Genomic DNA, 21,027 nt, shown 5'->3' with positions numbered 1-21,027 from the left:
TTTAGTGCTGTTTTCACTTGTTTTCACTTAAGTGATATTTGTGTATGTTTACACTAGGGCTGAAACGATTAATCTTAAACTATTTTGATAATCGATTATTCAGTTTGAGTGTTTTCTTAGTTTTTGGTTTGTGGACAAAACAAGACATTTCACAAAAATTATTCAATGAAACACTTTAACACATCCAAAAACGAATGAACAAAAGCAGCATTTGGTACAATCCCTTCCTGTAAGGACTGTGGCTTTTGTTAATAAGGGTTCGAGCACAAGGTGCGTAGAACCCTCTTGAAACTGAAAGAATTATTTCTTATGGGATTTGTTAGTGTTTCATGTTTTGTAATAATAATAATGGTTTACACTTCCAGGCCACCGTATGGAATGCCTCAAACATTGATAAACACTGTCGTCGTTCTTTAGTAGTTTTATATGAAAACAATGATATAAAACACCACATACTTTCTTCCCCCTAATTGAATTTCAAGTAAATGTAGAGGTATCGTAGTAGTGACAAGAATGAGGAAACTGAAATTGCATTATTTCCTCGTGCAACCAGGAAGCGTGTGTTGCAATATGAGTTGCTGCATAACTGCAACAACACAGTTGAAGGGATATCTTTTCAAGGGTTTGCACAAAAATGTGTTTGATAGATAATACCAGTAAATATGTGAAGTGGAGAACACAGATCCTCTAAATTTGTTTGGGTTTAAGCTCTCTCAATAATCTAATGGCATGTTTCCACCGGCTCGCCTCGCCTCGCCTCACCACGGTGCCTGGTACTAGTACCTGCCCTGGCGAGGTTCCAAGCGAGCCGAGGCGATACTATGCGTGACATCACCAGACTGCTGGCCACTGATTGGGCAGAGTGCCGTCACAGGAAGAGATGTCTGACACAAGAATCAAGCCGAACAATGCCGAACTGTAGATAAGTTAAAGGCGACATAGACCAGAAGCTCCAATTAACGCTGCGTTTGTGTGTGTATCTGCGTCATTACCTTGTTTATGAAACCCTAAAGTTTCAGAACAAACAGTTCAGCCACTGCTGAGAAAATAGTGTTGTATTGTTTTCCTGGGCTCTGTGAAGTGGATCGGTATTTCCCTATGCTGATGATGTCATCAGAAATCCTCCCCACCATAGCGCCTCCTGGTGCGGGCACTAGTCCGGGCACATCCGGTTGCGTACATTCAACCGCAGAAGAAGATGAACTACTCTTGTTGTAGCTGCTGAGATGCAGAGCATCCACCGTGCCAGAGGGGGAGCTGTGTATCTGAGAGCTGGCCTACCAATAACGTCACTTCCAGGTACCTGGCCAATCACAGGACAGTGGGAAAGCTCTCGTTGGCTGGCCAATCACAATACAGTCCACGTTCTGGGGGTGTGATTTTGGTCTGAAACAGCACGGCTGACAAGAGCGTCAGTGAGGAGATATTTTGATCGGCTCGTTTGCAGCGACTGGGAGGTTTTTAACCATGAAAACAAGTTAATATATGTAAGTAGACCTCCATAACTAACATACAGTATATGTGCTATACCAGCATTCGATGTCACCTTTAAAAACTACTTATAAATCCTAAAAATGTGGGTTAATCTCCAACAATTACATGGGAAATGTCTAAAATCTCAACATTTAACAGAGGAGTCTGGTGTATTTAGAGACATCACAAACCCTGCCACTGTATTTCAGTTCAGAGACCGTGTCAGACGGAGTCTGTGCTCTGGTCATGGAGGACGTACTGAACAAATAGTTTTAATTAACTGATTCTAGTGATTCAATTAGACTGAAAACAGCTGCATCACAAGTCACCAGTCACTCGTTTGTGTGTTTGTGTGTGTCGAGTGTAAAACGAAGTCACCGCAGTTTCATGCAGCCGTGCAGTGATGACTCCGCCCACTTTGAGTAGGTACTATTTTTGTAGTGGAAAACGTGGAAAAAGTGCTAAACCGTGCCGCGCCATGGTGAGGCGAGTCAAGTCAAGGCGAGCTGGGACCATGGTGGAAAAGGGCCAAAACACTAACCTGAAACAAACAATGAAACAATTTGTGCTCTCACAACAGGTTTATTTGCCAAAAGTAGATATAATATAAAAATTAGAGTTTAACCGTCTTCAAACAACGTACCTTGCATGTCCTCTTATTTTCTTATTTTGAGACTAATTTAAGACAATATTTCTTATATATATACATATATGCATTTTTTACATGTAGAACTATACAGCCTTGGAGAGGGGTCAAAAATGGCTCTTCTGATACTCTTTGGATGAAAGTGCAGTTGCACGTTTTACAACTGCAAACATTCGAGAGACTATCCAATGCTGGTAAAGTTGTTGGCCAGTTGTCAGTCTGATTCTGATTGATGGATGGGAGGCGGGATGTGAGCGACATTGGCCTCTGGGTAAATGTTCTGCAGGTACCAAGCAAAGTTCCTGCACTTTAATCTCTCCCTGAGTTTATGACGTTCACCAACATCTCCAAAGGACTTCTGGAGAAACACACACACACAAAAGAAACATGTGACATTGTACCGTGTATTTCAACATCAAACAGTGTGGGAAGACGCATTTGTGAAGGCGAACCTTTAGAAAAACTGCAGCTGCATTTCTGTTTTCACGATAGAAGACCCATTTGTAGTGATCCAGCCAGACCTCAGCCAGACGCACTAGGTTGCGGGCGATAGTTTCATTACAGCTGGTGTGGGGGCTGTTTTCTCGGAAAATGTGGCCGACAACAGAACAGGGAATGATCTCTAGCTGACCTCCACACTGCCAGACCTGCAGTAGAGAAGATTATTACCATTTTGTATAGTACTAACATGTAGTGTACTGTATCATGAAACACACTTAATCTCTTACCCTGAAGGACAATTCCAAATTCTCACCGCCGCAGAACATCTGGTCGTCATAAGTCCCAATATCCTCAAAGTATGATTTAGATATAGAGAACACAATTCCAGAAAAGGTGGGTGTTCTATGAAGTCAGAAAAAATCAATAATGATGTAGGTAAAGCAAAAGAAACAAAGAAAGCCTTCACATCATTAAGGAACTGTGAAGAAGTTAGTGTGAATTAAGTTATTTTTTATTATTGCTTTGTTTCTTGTTGTTCTTTTCTGCAATTTTCTAATAGCATGTTTTTACAGCACTCTGGCTCATAATGCCTGAACTGTGAGGAACCAAAACCTTCAGTTTGGTAATGTTGAAATATCTTTAGAAGCTGATGATATCCAAATATGTGAATAAAATGATTGGCATGACCCTTCTTTTTCTTCTTTGGTGTTTTATGGCAGTTGACGTCATCTAGAATGCTGCATCAATTACCGACTACTTAAATGTGTACTTTTCGTTGGCATGACTGTGAAGAACCACTGTGTGTATTTAAGATGGATCTGAATTTACAATCATGTTCAACTTCATTCATAAAAGTAGCAAATTTAGCAGATGGTATTCCTTATGTTGTGGGGACCCCATAACGTAAATGACTACATTTTCAGGTAAAGATATTTACATGGAATTGTGTGTGACTACCTAATGGGATATGTCTCGTTCTTCCTCCTCTTCTTCTCTTCCTCAGGAATGCTCTCCCATCCAAACGTGAGGTTCCAGTTGAAATTCCCTCTAATGTGATATTGCAGCTGAAGGAACGGCTTATGGAACTTAAGATTGTATTGGTCAATGACGGAGATGACTGGGCTGACCACAGTGCTGCGCTGCTCCGATATCCGTGCTAGAAGAGGCTCCAGCCATCCATTGAAGCATTCACCTATGAACACATGAATATGTGTGCAAATGCATGGTTAATTGCTTGCTGTACGACTTACATCAGAGGACTTTTTATTGATAGTGGGTGATTATACAGTGGTGTTTTCCCTTCTCACATACCAAGCATGAAAATATTATGGGATACCTACAGTGGGGATCCATGAAGGTGAGGACCTCTCCTTGTGCAGCCTTTGCTGCCAGCAGTCTGGCAGCAACCAAGCCTCTTCTCTGTGTCTGTCGTAACAAGCGCACTATCTTCAGCTGCTGTGCGTGTTCATCCAGGAGAGTCTTCAGGTCATCTGAAGAAAACTCATTACTGTTGTTATTATGACTTTAGTGGAAACACAATTAGCTCTGATATTACTGGCAACTCCTTTATTTGTCTTTAACGTATTTGTTCTGTTACTATGTGACTCACACAGTGACTCGTGTGAAATGTGATGTTAACCCTTTCACACCTAAGCCTCAAAATGTCTGCCTAGACATTTTTTTTTGCTTATTTTAACCATAACTTCTCAGCTTTCAGAAACAAGAAACAAGAAACAAGAAACTTCTCAGAATAACACAAACAAACGCGTAATTACGGTAATTACAAACGTTTCTTCTGCTATACACTAGCTGTTAAAGGGTTAAGAGTATAGATAGCTTTCACTTTTTGCGTTTATTAATAATAATGATAATAATAATAATAATAATAATAATGATATATATAATATACAAATTACTGGTATGATTAGGACTGGAAAGACATTTTAAATTTCTACAAATTCACAGCAGTAAATGTACTCTCTTTAGTCTCTAGTTACACTCTAAAATTGTACAAATTCGACTTTTCCATGTGAAAACAATTCCAGTGACACATCCATGTATGCATTGGTATAATACTAGTATATATAAAAGTACTATTAAGACTGTAAGTACTTCTCCTGCTTTGAAGTCTACTCTATACATCAAGATTTAGCACCATCTGTTGGCAATGTTGTTGTTGCAGCTGATTCACCATCAAAACTCAAGTCTGTTCATTAAAAACATGGTGGTGCGACATACAGAGGGCAATTCATTATTAATTATAAATTAAGGAACTTCAAACAATTCTTACATTCAGATGACTGTAAATACACACATACAAAATAATAATAATAACAATAATTTCACTGCACTCACTATCTGTGCTGGCATCGTCCACCAGTAGGATCTCTGTGAGCAGAGCAGCAGGCGCTGTGTGTAAGACACTGTAGACTGTCCTCATCAGAGTGGACATGGCCTCATTATGGAACACGATGATCACAGACGTTTTGGGGAGACCAGGACATCTCCAAAACTTTTGTTCCAGGCAACTGTCAAGAGTCAAACAGGCGTCACATTTATAACATATAGGCCATGGGCCAGACCAGGTTTTGGTACCATGTTCCTATGTAATATTTTGGTATGTTGAACAACCCTACAATGAATTCCAAGTTAGTGGTTAATGGTTAATATTCTGGTTTATCTCATGACCAGGACATTTTTCAGTATTTTGGCATCATTTTAAGGGGGAGCTTATTTACTTTCATTTACGCCTCATTATGGATATTTTCACACAACAATGCAGTCCACTTCAGGGTTAGGCTCTTCAAACAGTCAATTTAAGCCTTAACCCTTAGAACACAGAGCATTTTGGCTGCTTTTTTCCATTACAATGTTCAAACATACAGTATATACAGAGGCTATAATGTGTAATATAGAATGTCTTATATTCTTTTTTTTCAGCACAACCTATTGTCAACCTGATGTACATACTTTGAACATTTCTTTGATTTTCACCAACTATATAAACACCCCTGAGCAAAAAGATGAGCAACAAAATGTTTCAAATCGGATTGAATTTGTGAAATTTGGAAATAACATCACAGTTCAAAGTTCACTTTGAAGGTTTAAAAAAAAGGTCTAAGTTTGTGACTTCTGCACAATTATTGCTACTTTATATCACTACTAAAATGCAATATAAAATTAATCATAACTTTGACTCAACAACACATAAGAAGACGGAATCCCTCCTGCATTTTTTAAAGCCTGAATATGTGACCTATAAACTCCCACATATGTCCATATAAGAAGTTGTGTATTATTCCCACGGCAATTTACCATGGGTGCACTTGTGGCACAGATCCGTGGATGTGAGCACCAAGGGTTAAATATATTTAGCATTTAATCTCTGTGACCTTTAACATCAGAGAGACAAAAGTCAGAAACTGTAGCGCTCACAGGACTCTTAAAGATTCAGGAAATGCACCATACGATTCCATTGTGACATGTTGATATGGGGCATGAATTACAGTAGAAGGGGGAAGTTGTTACAACATGAACCTCACAAAATTTAGAAACTATTCTTTAAATAGTTGTGTGGTAACACAACAAAAAAAATACATGTCAATAAGGATTATTTAAGGTTAATAACTGCCCATGATAAGAGTCAAGAAGCTTCTCTTTGAAATGACATCAAACACAATATTATAAGTCATTTTAAAATGCCCTGGCCATGAACCTAAACCAGGATATGCACCAGCGTCTGACATTGCTATTTACTTTAGGGTTGTTTCACTTCATGACGTAGTTACTGTGACTCAGGTGCCACCCAGGAATGTCGATCATGCTAAAATGTCATCTCTACTGTAGACATGGACCTTTTCAAAGATTATGACCAAGTCTTGCCCTCTTTTAGCTGTACCGACAAATGAAATGTTGGTTCCTGGCCCATGGACTAATATTTTCTCCAGAATCTACATACAGAAATACAAAAACAATGCTTGTCCTCACTCTGTGTTCCGGGTGTCATGGCCAAGATCGCGATGCAGAGAGATACGATCACTGGCAAACTGGTAGAACTGGTTGTTATTGAGCCCAAATAACTTCTCATATTCTTCATCCAGAGTCAGTTTATGTGTCATAACAAAGGCTTCGCCATTTGCTCCTGGTGCACTGGCATTTTGGGGAGGCCTGCGAAAGTGAGGCTCCAGCTCCTCCGTGGTGTAAAAACCAGGTAAACATTTTGAACCTGATGAACGCAGGAACGGCTCAACAGGTAAGACTGGTCCACTCACTCTCACTACACCTGCTAACTGCGTCAATAAATAAAGGAAAATTAAAAAGCAGGAGACTGCAACCACTGGTCGTCTGAGTTTGCGACACATGATATGCAGTTGGGAAGATGGACTTGAGAGACTGGAGCAGCACCTTTGATTCAAAAGAGAAAGGTCCAATTATACATCACACAAATGAAATTGTTACTTTTTCTTCACTTTTAAGCAAAGTCTTAAGGCGTTGCATGTTGATAGCACATGTTATAATCATTTCGAATAATATATAATATATTGTATTTTTGATATATGCAAATTATGAAAATGAAAGGTACAGTGTGGATACACACAAATTATTTTGCTAAAACCGTACATGTATTCATTTAGTTATGTGTATTATGCAGTATAACCAGGGGTGGAAAGAGTACAGAAACATTCTACTATGTAAAAGCACCACTATTTTGATCAAGTAAAATGTACTTAAGTGAAAGTAAAATAGTAGCTTATTTAAAATGTACTTAGAGTAAAAGTTACTTAGTTACTTTTTTTAACAAGGTTGGGGTTCTTTGTAGTGCAAAAAATAAAAATGCTTCACCTGTCCTCATCTTTCACTGTGAATTTTTTATTAAAATGTTTTTTTGTGATTTATGTGATTTAAAATGTAGTGAAGTACAGTACTTGAAAAAAACATACTTAAGTAAAAAAATTACTTACTCAATTACAGTAACGCAAGTAAATGTAATTCATTGCTTTCCACCACCGAGTATAACCATATAACAGATCTATGCATTGTTGTACAATACCACATGTGTAAAACTTGTACACATGTGGTATTACATCCAACTGTAATAATTTTTTTCATAATAGTTGAGTTCCCCTGCAATGTTTAGACAGAATAATTATGTTTTACTTACTCTTCTTCTTGGCTAAAGCTCAGAAACTAACTCCTCCACCCGTGCTCTTCCTTAGACGTTGTGACATAACAACTGCTCAAACCAGTCTGAGAGACGATATAAAAAGCTTGTGTTTTTACAGCTACTGTATCATTACCAGGAACAGTCTTGAATATTATAACAATGCCATGACTGAGTTTTCTCAGTTTCATCTTTTTACAATAGTGATAATGATACGCTGTAAATCGCTGTTAACCACTTAGATCTCTTAGATCTTTTTTCAGTGGCTGCTCCAAATCTGATGACTGTCTCTATATACGCACCTTCTGTTCAAGTCTCAGTTATGTTTTATATTTTTATTATTCGATTATCTGATTTCCTAGTATGAAGGACTTTGGATCAGCGTTTTTAAAATGTGCTTAACATGTTGTATTTAACCCTTTTGCAGCCGCACCAATCCTGGTGAAAAACTACGTGTGAAAGTTGTTTGGTGAAAAAGCATTGAAAATTGGAAGTGGGAGGGGCTAACCAAAATGGGAAAAAAACAACTGCTTTCATTAGGTGATTTTCTTAAATGTTTCACGTACAGTACATAAACGAAAGTTGGTACAAATGTTAATCATGTCAGAACGGTCCAAAAAGTCATCAAGGATGTTGTCGTAAGTCCGACAGGAACGCCGCCATCTTGGGTTGAACAGCCATTTTTTGGCGATTTTGGCGAATTTGCAACAAAGGTATTTGAACAAACTTGTCCTAGAGCTTTGGTCTGATCATCTTCAAACTTGGTGAGGTCACTTTGGACCAGTTGAGGATATAAAGTTATTCAAAGTTCTTTAAAATGTCGCATGGTGTAGGAGATAGGGGGCGCCAAATTTGGCGAAAATTAAATTTTTTTGCAACAGACAACTAAACTCTTATAACTTGCGATGGAAGGTCCGATCCCAACCAAACTATGACTGAGGATGGGTAGCTGCTGAAGACTATGAAAAAACGGTACATTTTGAAAACAGCACCTCCTGGTGGTGGCAGAGATTATCATATCAATCTCAAAATTGGTGAAAACACTTAAAACACATGGTAGATGATGCCTGCTGAACATGTTGACAAATCTTTTAACGGTGTTGCCATGCCAACGATGCAAAGTCAGATTTTTGCACAAAAAGTATCTCTGATTCTATTTTAAATAGACTGGACTTTATATGCTCGTAAATTTACGACTCTAATCTCGTAAAGTAAGACTTTATTCTTACTTTAAGCCTGTGAATTTTTTTTTTCTCAAGGTGGCCCAAATACGAAACAAAACATAAAAGTTAAACAAGGTAAAAAGGTTATAAAGATGTAGAAAGATTAAAGTCTTAAAAGTAAAAATGACATGTGTCTACTGTCTACTCACACAGGTAAATCACATCCAGTCCAGTCAGTGAAATCCAGTCCGTGTTTTGCTGCCGGTTTGTGGACATGGACACCGGCTTCTGTGAACACATGAAAACAGAAAATTGTTGAAAATGTTGTGAAAGGAAACGCCCGTATGTTAGCATTGAAAAGCATTGCTTGGAACTCAGAACTGGTTTGGGTCTCAAAACTATCACCATTATACAGAGGAATAAAAATGAAACAACAAAATGAATCACAGCTCACCATAACAAATGTACAGAAAAATACAATATCTGCTAATTTAGCACAGAACACATGTGAAATAAAACAGAACTTTAAATGTGTTTCAGTCTGTTTTTAGAAGTCTGTCGAGCACTACTTGGAAGTCAAAATTATATCAATTGTAGAAAGTCACCTTTTTAAATGTTGTGCTGCAGCACATTTGAGAGAAAGAAACCACAACCATACCAAATGAAACAACTGCCCCTGAAACCCAAAGCCATTTTGTGGCTTCTCCTCTAACAGCCCAGTTAAGATCCACTGTTGATGACCTTCAAACAGTTTGAGATACAGTATTTCTTCAACCTTTTTTTAAAAAAAAACAGATCATTTTTTAGAACTCAAGCTTTTATTTTTGCATAATCTCTGATTACTTAGAGAAAAGCAGTGAACCTGCTGGTTTAAAAATGGTTAATCCGGTAATTTACACAAAAGGTTTAAGGCTCAGTGGTAGATTATTTGTTAGTAAAACCAAAATGTTCAACTCTCTCACTGCTTAATCCAACCGCAGACTGTTAAATATCAATGGTTTCAAAGTAACATACTATAAATATATAACACATCATGTTTCATTTATAATTCATGATTATAAAATAAATATCATTAGAATTTTTTTCTTCTTTAAAAATATAGATATTCGAAAATATTGCAGTTAACACTCACGGTAGAATAAAAAATACAGCGACTCGTTTCGAGCTCGAACCCGTTCAGAACCGCTCATGGTACTTGTCTTTTATTGTTTTTCTTTGAATGTGAATGAATTACATTATATTGACAGTGACACCTGATTTTTAGAACTGTGATCGCTTGGAGCCACACTGTTGGTGTAGTGCAGGGGTGTCCAAACGTTTTTTAACAAGGGCCAGAGATTTGATAATGTGAAGATTTCCGAGGGCCAATGCTCCATTCATAGCTTTTTTTTTTTGTTAACTAAAAGTTACATACAATTGCACAGCTTGACTTGTGACAATGAAAATAATTTTATTTTCATTGTCACAATTATCATTTCATTCCTCACCAGATTTTATTATTATTATTATTTTATACCACTGTATATGACTCTGCCCCCCCAGCCATAAATAATACATTATAAAACAGAAGCAGCAGGCCGTACAAAATCTGACTGAGGGCATGATTGGCCCCATGATTTAGAATCATCATCATCATCATCATCATCATCATCCTCCGCTTATCCGGGGCCGGGTCGCGGGGGCAGCAGTTTCAGCAAGGGACCCCAAACTTCCTTTTCCTGAGCCGCATTGACCAGCTCCGACTGAGGGATCCCGAGGCGTTCCCAGGCCAGAGTGGAGATGTAATCTCTCCACCTTGTCCTAGGTCTACCCCGAGGCCTCCTCCCAGCTGGACGTGCCTGATATACCTCCCTTGGGAGGCGCCCAGGAGGCATCCTCACCAGATGCCCGAACCACCTCAACTGGCTCCTTTCAACGTGAAGGAGCAGCGGTTCTACTCCGAGCTCCCCCCGGATGACCGAGCTTCTCACCCTATCTCTAAGGGAAAAGCCAGCCACTCTCCTGAGGAATCCCATTTCGGCCGCTTGTACCCGCGATCTCGTTCTTTCGGTCATGACCCAACCTTCATGACCATAGGTGAGGATGGGAACGAAGACTGACCGGTAGATCGAGAGCTTTGCCTTCCGGCTCAGCTCCCTTTTCGTCACAACTGTGCGGTAAAGCGAATGCAGTACCGCACCAGCCGCTCCGATTCTCCGGCCCATCTCCGGCTCCCTCGTCCCCTCACTCGTGAACAAGACCCCTAGATACTTGAACTCCTTCACCTGGGGCAAGGAGTCATTCCCTACCCGGAGAAGGCAATCCACCGGTTTCCTGCTAAGAGCCATGGCCTCAGACTTAGAGGTGCTGATCCTCATCCCGACCGCTTCACACTCGGCCACGAACCGATCCAGTGAGCGCTGAAGGTCGCAGGCCGACGAAGCCATGAGGACCACATCATCTGCAAAAAGCAGCGACGTGATCTCAAGCCCGCCAAACCACAACCCCTCTCCCCCACGACTACGCCTCGATATCCTGTCCATGAAAATCACAAACAGGATTGGTGATAAAGCGCAGCCCTGGCGAAGGCCAACACCCACAGGAAACAGGCCTGATTTTGTGCCGAGAACCCTGACACAGCTCATACTTTGGGCGTATAGGGATTGGATGGCCCTAAGTAGTGCCCCCCTCACCCCGTACTCCCGCAGCACCTCCCACAGTATCTCCCTGGGAACCCGATCATACGCCTTCTCCAGGTCCACAAAACACATGTAGACTGGATGGGCGTACTCCCAGGCCCCCTCCAGGATCCCTGCAAGAGTAAAGAGCTGGTCCGTTGTTCCACGACCAGGACGGAATCCGCATTGTTCCTCTTGAATCTGAGGTTCGACAACCGGTCGAACCCTCCTTTCCAGTACCTTGGAGTAAACCTTACCAGGGAGGCTGAGAAGTGTGATGCCCCGGTAATTGGCACACACTCTCAGGTCCCCCTTTTTGAAAAGGGGGGCCACCACCCCAGTTTGCCACTCCTTTGGCACTGACCCCGACCTCCACGCAATGTTGAAGAGACGTGTCATCCAAGACAGCCCCTCCACACCCAGAGCCTTCAGCATTTCTGGGCGGATCTCATCAACCCCTGGGGCCTTGCCACTGCGGAGTTGTTTAACCACCTCAGTGACCTCCCTCAGGGAGATTGACGATGATCCCCCATCAGCCTCCCTCTCTGCCTCCACCACAGAGGGTGCAGATGTCGGATTCAGGAGTTCCTCAAAGTGTTCCTTCCACCGTCCGGTTACCTCCTCAGTCGAGGTCAACAGTGTCCCATCCTTACTGTACACAGCTTGGATGGTCCCCCGCTTTCCCCTCCTGAGGCCCCGAATGGTTTTCCAGAAACGCCTTGGTGCCGACCGATAGTCCTTCTCCATGTCCTCTCCGAACTTCTCCCATACCCGCTGCTTTGCGTCTGCCACAGCAGAGGCTGCCGCCCTTCGGGCCCGTCGATACCTTGCAACTGCCTCAGGAGTCCTCCGGGATAACATATCCCGGAAACACTCCTTCTTCAGTCGGACAGCTTCCCTGACCACCGGTGTCCACCACGATGTTCGAGGGTTACCGCCCCTTGAGGCACCTAAAGCCCTGGAGCCACAGCTCTCCACTACAGCTTTCACAATAGAGTCTTTGAACACTGCCCATTCAGGTTCAATGTCCCCAGCCTCCACAGGGATACAGGAAAAGCTCCGCCGGAGGTGAGAGTTGAAGGCCTCTCGGACAGGGGCATCCTCCAGACGTTCCCAGTTCATCCGCACTACACGTTTGGGTTTACCAGGTCTATCCAGAGTCCTCCCCCATCCTCTGACCCAACTCACCACCAGATGGTGATCAGTTGACAGCTCTGCCCCTCTCTTCACCCGAGTGTCCAGAACATGCGGCCTTAGATCAGATGAAACGATCACAAAATCGATCATCGACCTTCGGCCAAGGACACTCTGGTACCAAGTACACTTATGAGCGTCCTTATGCTCGAACATGGTGTTTGTTATGGATAGTCCATGACTTGCACAGAAATCCAATAACAAACGACCACTCTGATTTAGATCAGGTAGGCCGTTCTTCCCAATCACGCCTCTCCAGGTTTCCCCATCGCTGCCCACGTGCGCGTTGAAATCTCCCAGCAGAACTATGGAGTCCCCCGACGGAGCCCCTTGCAGGACTCCATCTAGGGCCTCCAAGAAGGCCGGGTACTCCGAGCTGCTGTTCGGTGCATAAGCACAAACAGCAGTCAGGGCTTTCCCCCCCGCAACCCTAAGGCGCAGGGAGGCGACCCTCTCGTCCACCGGGGTAAACTCCAACACAGCGGCGCTCAGCCGGGGGCTTGTGAGTATCCCCACGCCCGCCCGGCGCCTTACACCCTGGGCAACTCCAGAGAAGAATAACTTCCAACCCCTATCCAGGAGTGTGGTTCCAGAGCCAAGGCTGTGCGTGGAGGTAAGCCCCACCAGATCTAATTGGTAGCGCTCCATCTCCCGCACAAGCTCCGGCTCTTTCCCCCACAGCGAGGTGACGTTCCATGTCCCCAGAACCAGCTTCTGCCGCCCAGGTCCAGTACGTCGAGATCCCCGACCTTCACCGCCACCCATGTGGCAGCGCACCCGACCCCAGTCGATCTCCCTGCAGGTGGTGGGTCCACAGGAGGACGATGAAGAGGCCACGTGACTTGTTCGGGCTGTGCCCGGCCGGGCCCCGTGGTAGACCCGGCCACCAGGCGTTCGCTCACGGGCCCTCCGTCTGGGCCTGGCTCCAGGCGGGGGCCCCGGGCTTCCTCCGGGCAGGGTCACTCTCTTCCTCTGTTGTTTTTTCATGAGGTCTTTGAATCATCTAAAATAATTTATAAAAAACAAAGAAAATTAAAATAAACAAGCTACACATTTTACAGTCCCCGACTACCGCGTGTAATCTACATTCAAGTGCAGTTTAAGAACGTTCCCCCGCTCGTTTACAGCAAGTGCCGGTCAAGTGACGCATTTCTGGTTCCTTTAGGGTGCACACGTCTTTACCGTAGACTTTCTCGCTATAGTACTGAGAATGCACACACTTTTCATTAAAATACAAAAAACATATTTATCACCACCTGCCACTGGTGTGCATGTTCTCCCCATGTGGATTTTCAGGTTCTTCAGTTTCCTCCCACTCCTCCTCCAAAAACTGGACACTCCGCCCCGTGATGACCTGTCCACGGTGTGACCCCACCTTTCGCCCTATGTCAGCCAGGACTGACACCAGCGCCCCCTGTGACCGTGGAGGACAAAGCGGTCGAGAAGATGGATGGATGATTGCTGGGAGCTTCAGAAAACACTGGTTAACTGTCTCTTGGATGTAACTTTTAATCTTTCACTGTTTACACACGAGGGATGGTAGTAAGATTTTATCGATATCGATACTTGAAGATACTCTTGTTGACCCTTTTCTTCCATTTGTTGCTGAGGATGCCTAAACACAGGTGTAGTGGAGAGCTGTGTGTTAATTCACCACCAGAGGGTAGGCACTTCTGTCCACACCAATGAACACATATGTAAATCTATTAAAATCTATAGCCCTGTGACATTTTTACACCTGATACAAGTCACTTAATCTGCCCAAGCATTTGAGCACTGATCCACTACAGTGAAAAACCCCAGCGCAGTTTCACACGAGATCGTCTGATGTCAAGAACTATGCAAGGTTTTGTTCTGATTCCCAACTGTTGAGTAACATGATGAGTAAAACAATATATGACCACAAGAAAAAACTGCCATTGATTTTATTTTTTAATTTTTTTTTTCTTCAAGGGGAAATGTTATTTTTCTCTTTGTCATAGTCCTCAAACTCCTCTTGTCCTTCATCGCTGCAGAACACTCCCCCTCCTCTCGACTCCTCCAACCGAAGGAAAACACAAATGAAACAAAAACAAATACGGAAAGGATGCATCAGGCCTGAGCAAAAACACTGTTTCAGTAGTATGGGGGACAACTTTCCTCCCCTCGCTTCACCCCGCCCCCAAAAAAAACATCCCAAGAGTTAACAATCAACACAAGTCTATGGACAGCCAATAGAAATAGAATACATACAATGCACATTTTTTATAAACTCAAGTCCATTCTATAAACTCTTTGCTTAAATGAATCTCATCGTTCATTGGTCACAGTTGGCGTGATAGTTGGTGATCTCCCTTACCTTACTGTACTCTGGTGCACCCACCATTCCCGAGGCCGAATATCATACCACTGCACAGGAGTGACCAAATAGCACAAGGCTGCGAGTGCTGGCTTTGGTACAAACATGATCAAGTGTTTTGTTGTCGTTGTTGAGCTTTAAGTCAGGGCTGATCCAGAATCATTGCAATAATAATATAATTCCACAAGCCCTTATCTCTCTTTCTTTTTTGTCCTCCCAGTCCAAACATCAGCAGTCCAGACAGAGCGAGCAGGCACACTTTCCTGTTTTAGTATTATTCTAGGATGTTGTTGTTTTATTAACTTAAGGCAAATCAAAACTGAGTGAGTAATGAATAAATGCATGTCAATCCCACTCACTCTGCCTGTCCTGCTCACTCCGTGTCAAACCAGGGGAAACTTCACGTGTGGAAGGAGAGGTCACCTTTACGTCTGACTGAGATTTACAATACTGCAGTTGTGGCATAAATAAATGTTTTTTAAAAAAAAGCACAGTGAATCATCTGTATATTATATGTGTGTGTCTGCGTACATACACTCCGGTTTCGGCTGCAAAGGCAGCTACTGGTTATTACTTACTATACATGATCACGCCTGCCGCCAGCTGAAATACTGTATTGTACGTTTCATAGGAGTGAACGGCAGAGTTTGTTGGCTGCAGTTGATCAGTTGCTACCAGTAAGCATGAGCTTCTTAACTGGCATTTTTTACAGAGAAAGCGTGCTGGTCTTTGATCCTTATCGTTGGAATGAAATCATCAGAATAAGCATAATAATTATAATCAGAATCATCATAATAATAATAATATTAAGAATATACAAATGATGGGATACAGAAGTGATACAAAAATACCTCACATTAAAACAAAAGTTGAAAAAAAAAACGAGATACCACAATCAGACATGCTTCAAAGCGGTTATGATTTGGCAAGAAAGCAAGTTTTGTTGTATCATAAAAACCTCACAGTGAAAATAGTTATGCCCCATCCAGGATTACAAAGCACAGTAATTCAGTCAAAATCAATATTTGTTTAGATATTTTTTTGTTTTTCCCTTCATCTCTTTCTTCTTCTTCATAGAAGAATCGGGCTGTGTGGGACTACTGCGCTGAAATCCAACCCCCTGATCCAACCTCCCACACCCATTCATCCATTCATCCCAAACCCCCCGATGGCTCTGGAACAACTCTATGACCCGAGTTCCTTCATTTCCATTCGGACCAAAAAAATACATCTCTGAAAGGGAAGGAGCTGTTGTTGTTGACGACATACTGTTATGGCTGAAACTCGCCGTGCACGGGCTGCTCGAGCTCGAAGAGGAACTAATCTGACAGGAAGTGATCATGAATTCTCGCCGGAGCCACTTCTACTCTCAAAATGGCGATAAAAAATATACATTTCATATATATCGCTTTCCAAAAACATCCTTGCTCATCTTTTCCTAGAGATTGTGGGCAATATATATATCTATATATATAGATATATATAGTTTCCGTTTGAATCGTTTTGCTTTTTGATGCCTAATCGACAGACAAAACAAAGTAATTGTACATATTTTATGAAACTAATGAAGCAGCCGTCGCAGACTGGCAAAAAAAAAAGAATAAAAAAAAAAAATCAAAAGGTTCGGGCCTGCTGTCTAAAAGAACAGAGGCGGTGGTCATTGCTGACGTTAGCGAGAACATTTAAAACATGTCTTGCCTTGCTTTTAGTAAATACTTTAGTCTTTGGTCGATATATTCCTCCTTCAGTTTATACATATATATTCATACACACACAAATATGCATGTACATACACACCTCTTAAACGTGTAATAAACTGGATATTTGTGCAGTACGTGTTCACACTTCTTCATAAAAGGACCTTTTTTCTTTGCACAAAAACACTGAGATCGAAAATAAATTATTAATAATTCAGAAACGATACATGAGTACCTGTTCATAATTCATGTGGAAGAAACAAAATAATGACAGAAATAAACAAAACACAAAGTAAATAATAAAAAGTAGCCTTATGTACAGCGGTAATCTTCTTTTGACACAGGCTAAAAGGCGTTGTTTTTAAATAAACAGACTTTGCATCTTTCAAAAAGCCTGAGAGAGAGGCTAGACGTGAGGAAAAACACTTGTCCTTCAACATGTGTACTACGTGAGCCCAAAATGGCCGCCGCAACCCGAGAACATTTTCCTCTCATCAAGAAACACTTTCTGTTTTGGAGTCTCGAAAGTTTTTCCTTTCCTCTTTGCTTGGGATTCAAGTGATGGCATCTCTGCTTTGTAGCCATTGCCTCACACGGTGAGTCCTCACTCAGTGGTGCAGTGTCCATGCAGTGGGGATCCTCCCAGCATCTGCTGCTGCTGCTGCTGCTGCCGCTGCTGCTGCCATGGCTGCTAACTGTTGGGCGGTCCATCATTCAGGAAGTAGGTCGTCATTTCCCCTTTACCTTTGACTTTAACAACGCCGCGACACTCCAGCACATATCCTTTGTTTGAAAGCACCTGGTGGAGGTCTGTGGTCACCTGTGAGCAGACCAGAAGGCACATTTACAGGACACTGCATACATTTAAAATGTCCACTTAAAAGATTTGTAGCACTTTTTCTTTTGCATTGAGGATTTATTGTCAAATTGGTGACAAAATATTACATATTTTACACGTCGTAACAATACCATTCTCTTTCAAGGTCATTGTGGACAGGCTGAGGAGCTAGAGTTATTGGACGTTTATCTTAATGTCGCATGGTGTACGAGATAGGGAGCGGCAAAGTTGGAAATTTCAAGTTAAATGTTCCATATTCACACTCTTTAAATAAAAAAATTCTCAATGATTTACATTTTACATAAGTTCTGACCAGACCTGACTGGGTTGTGTTCAGGACATCTATGACTACTAGAATACTGTAAATCAGACATTTAACTGTACAGTTTTAGAGAAATTTCAAGTTAAATTTCCCATATTCACACATTTTAATAGAAAAATGATCAACTTTGAGATGTAATCAAACAAAAATGTATATTTATAGATTTACATTTTAAACTTGCACAGGTGGTGGTGTACAGTATGTATGGTTGACGCATATTCCACACATACCAAGGATCAAACTTGGAAGCACTTTACCACCATCTAGCGGCCGGAGTGTAAACTAAACCCGGTTGTGTTGGATTGCAGAACACATAGATCTTGGCTGCTAATTTCGGGAAATTCTCCAAATTTGAGGAAAATTGTGCTAAGAAAAAAAATGCGTACCAGTATATTGGTTGCTCCTACTGCTAATATATCAGAATAGACTACATTTGACCAATCTGTGGAAGTTATTTGCAGATTTCAGTTTCGCAACATCCAGTAATAATGGCAATAACAATATTAATAGGGGCACGTGTGTCCGGGCAGGAGACTCCCTGGCCCGGTAGCAGAGTAGAAAAAGAATCCTGGAGCTCCAGGGAGGGGGGGTGCATGAGGCACTTGTGTCCGGCAGAGGAGTCCCTTGCTTGGGCATGGGAGAGGACAGCGCCCTGGAGCTCTAGGCGAAGGGATGATTCCATATATGCCTAATGTCACAAATTTGCCTAAATTATACCTAAATTTCTATTTATTGTATGTGCTATATAAATGAACAATCGCCACTTACTTTAGCATCTGCTAGACAGCAAGAACACATGTAATTTTTTTTTTATATCATTGGAAGTATAGTCAGACATTAAAGGTCCAGTGTGGAACATAAGGCGAGGGTTTACTGGCAGATATTAAATATACTATGATTGCACAAGTGTATAATTGCCATAAAATAAAGATAATTTAGCTTTTGTGGCGTTAGAATAAGCCTGTCAGGGGCTGCCATCTTGCACCACCATGTATCAGACCTTTTGTTAATGAAGCAGCATCAACATTAGTATTAATAACTTGTATTGTTATTTACTGAACATAAAAAACATAACAACTTTACCTGTATGCAGTCAGGTACACCTGTGCTGTCCATACGACTCGCCACATTGACTGTGTTTCCCCAGATGTCATACTGAGGCTTCCGTGCCCCAATAACCCCTGCTACCACAGGTCCAATGTTGAGCCCTGGGAAGCAAAAATAAAATAAAGGCTACGTCTCATTGCATCAACAAAAGCATTGTTGTTAGTACTTACAGTATACTCAATACATATTAAGTTAAGTCATTTTCTGTTACCTATCTTCATCTGGAAGTTGTTGAAAGAATGCTCGTTGATGTATTTCATCTGTTCTCTTAGTCTCATGGCGTAGTCGGCCAGTGCTGTAATATGGCTACGGCCTTCCTTATCGTAGGTGGAGTCGTTGAGACCCGAGGCCGCCATGTAGGTGGAGCCAATTGTCTTGATCTTCTCCAGCTGCCTGTACTTCTCTTCACTGATGATCTGAGACATGAAAAAAATGACATCAAATTAAAACTTGGCACCAACCAAAGTGGAGGAAATGTGGTCACAAAACTGCTATTCTAATCCTGGATTCAAGTGTTACAGCTGTACTGGTCCTTTTTATGTCACGATAACATCAGTAAATCAAGTTGTCTGGAAAAACAAAAGAAAAGAATATGGCTCCTGTAGCCTATGCAATAATTACAATAATACTGTATTATGATAATCTTTAGTGTTTTCTTACATGATGTGATTTCCCAGATATTCCAAATTTAAATATGCTTAAAAATGACAGCAATTTTAAACTGCAAGAGTTTTATATGTAACAGATGTAAAAACATATGTAAGGACTGCTTCATGGTCCCATACAACTGAATTGTTTATAAAACAAAACAAAACACATAATTAACATTAATAAAATGAAAAAAAAAAAACCTACATAGCTTTAAATTTAAGAATACTGACATTAGGCCTCATTAAACCATGGAAATGCATTTGACATATTAATCTAAAAAAAAAACTGTCACGTTTCGTGCGCTTATCATAACCACCTTTTGACCCACCAAGACGTTAAATAGCAACCACCTAACCTGTGTGTGGTGTTGGTGTCGCTCGGTTGCCAGGTTTGTACACCAGAGTGCAAAAGCAGATACTCAATGTTTTCCGTGTTTCAAAGACAAATTGTCACGTTAACCCCTCAGTATTTGAGAAAATGTAAAGTCAAGTCATTTCGAGTCGTTTTACTTAAGTCTGAGTCGAGTGTTTTACCAACATTACCCAAGCAAGTCTCATGTCCTCAAAATTGCGACTTAAGTCAGACTCGAGTCACATCTGGTCCGAACCAATAAGAATGAGAACTTTTTATTTTTTCACACACACACACACAAATTGATCATAGTGAATTGTACGTCTGCATTTAACCAATCTTATTACACACCACTAATGACCACACAAACAGATGCTGCTTCACAAATGCACGTCAACAAAATTTACCTCATCAAAGTCGGCAATGATCTCATTGAGCAGCCGCAGACACTCCACTCCCTCGTTGTTGGCCTCCAGCTCCACGTAGAACTCTGAGAAATTGCTGATGGAGGCAAACATGACCGCCACGCACTCACAGGACTGGTAGTACAGCTCGTCATTGCGCCGCTCACGTGCCAGGAAGTGGGCGGCTACGTCTTTAGGCAGAATGTTGTGGAGAAGGCGACGATTGTACGCTTGCAGCTCCTCCATATCTTCTTTCTCCTCTGTGGCCTGAGAGCAAAGCGTCTTTATTAGATGTATATTCAGCTGTGACAGTACAAAACCACATCTGTGTGAGGCAGCCTTCATTAGTCTGGTGGTGCGACGGTGCCCTCTTGTGGCGCGGCGCAGCATATACCTGTAATTTCCACAGGAAGTCGAGGCGTGCAGTGGATTCGACCTGCTGCGCGTGCAAGTACAGTGCCAGGACAAAGACTGTGAGGATAACTGGAGTCATGACCCTCAGGGACACTTTGGTCACAACAAATGGGCTGTAAATAGACGACAACATGGTCATTAAAGGCACATTTACGGAATTAGTAACAGTG

At 41.8% G+C, this 21,027-nt stretch overlaps 2 protein-coding genes across 4 annotated transcripts in view; both read right to left on the bottom strand.

Annotated features, from left to right (window-relative positions):
* Positions 1-2,053: 2,053 nt before the first annotated feature.
* On the bottom strand, positions 2,054-14,588 carry LOC131468298 (polypeptide N-acetylgalactosaminyltransferase 6-like). Of its 3 annotated transcripts, XM_058642365.1 has the most exons (9): positions 13,989-14,588; positions 9,094-9,172; positions 6,548-6,964; positions 4,916-5,088; positions 3,901-4,050; positions 3,518-3,752; positions 2,848-2,962; positions 2,572-2,766; positions 2,054-2,477 (listed from the first exon to the last, which is right to left on the bottom strand). In XM_058642365.1, the coding sequence occupies exons 1-9, from the start codon at positions 14,017-14,019 to the stop codon at positions 2,334-2,336; spliced, it is 1,539 nt and encodes a 512-aa protein (XP_058498348.1). In that variant the 5' UTR covers positions 14,020-14,588; the 3' UTR covers positions 2,054-2,333. The 3 variants fall into 3 exon arrangements, with proteins under 3 accessions (XP_058498348.1, XP_058498347.1, XP_058498349.1); XM_058642364.1 differs by lacking the exon at positions 13,989-14,588 and having other exon boundaries at positions 9,094-10,504; XM_058642366.1 differs by lacking the exon at positions 13,989-14,588 and having other exon boundaries at positions 7,722-10,501.
* Positions 14,589-15,273: 685 nt separating this feature from the next.
* Positions 15,274-21,027, bottom strand: part of LOC131468297 (adenylate cyclase type 6-like) — a 46,855-nt gene continuing 41,101 nt past the window's right edge. Inside the window, exons 20-24 of the mRNA XM_058642362.1 lie at positions 20,838-20,970; positions 20,447-20,710; positions 19,249-19,453; positions 19,014-19,138; positions 15,274-17,590 (exon numbers count right to left, since the gene is read on the bottom strand). Of these exons, the coding sequence (XP_058498345.1) occupies positions 17,462-17,590; positions 19,014-19,138; positions 19,249-19,453; positions 20,447-20,710; positions 20,838-20,970 (856 nt within the window). The 3' untranslated portion in view covers positions 15,274-17,461. The remainder of the gene's footprint in view (positions 17,591-19,013; positions 19,139-19,248; positions 19,454-20,446; positions 20,711-20,837; positions 20,971-21,027) is intronic.

The sequence above is a fragment of the Solea solea genome, chromosome 11, assembly GCF_958295425.1.
Source record: "Solea solea chromosome 11, fSolSol10.1, whole genome shotgun sequence".
NCBI classification, from domain to species: domain Eukaryota; kingdom Metazoa; phylum Chordata; class Actinopteri; order Pleuronectiformes; family Soleidae; genus Solea; species Solea solea.
Note: the sequence above shows the minus strand (reverse complement) of the source record. Positions and strands in the feature narration are given on the sequence as shown.

Excerpts from the sequence above, each read along its gene's own strand:
- LOC131468298 (XM_058642364.1), bottom strand. The coding sequence starts at position 9,341 with ATGGTGAGCTGTGATTCATTTTGTTGTTTCATTTTTATTCCTCTGTAT. Across the intron at positions 6,965-9,093 it reads ACTGGATGTGATTTACCTGT|GTGCTGCTCCAGTCTCTCAA; the intron begins GTGAGTAGACAG and ends TTTGAATCAAAG. Across the intron at positions 3,753-3,900 it reads CACCTTCATGGATCCCCACT|GTGAATGCTTCAATGGATGG; the intron begins GTAGGTATCCCA and ends ATGTGTTCATAG.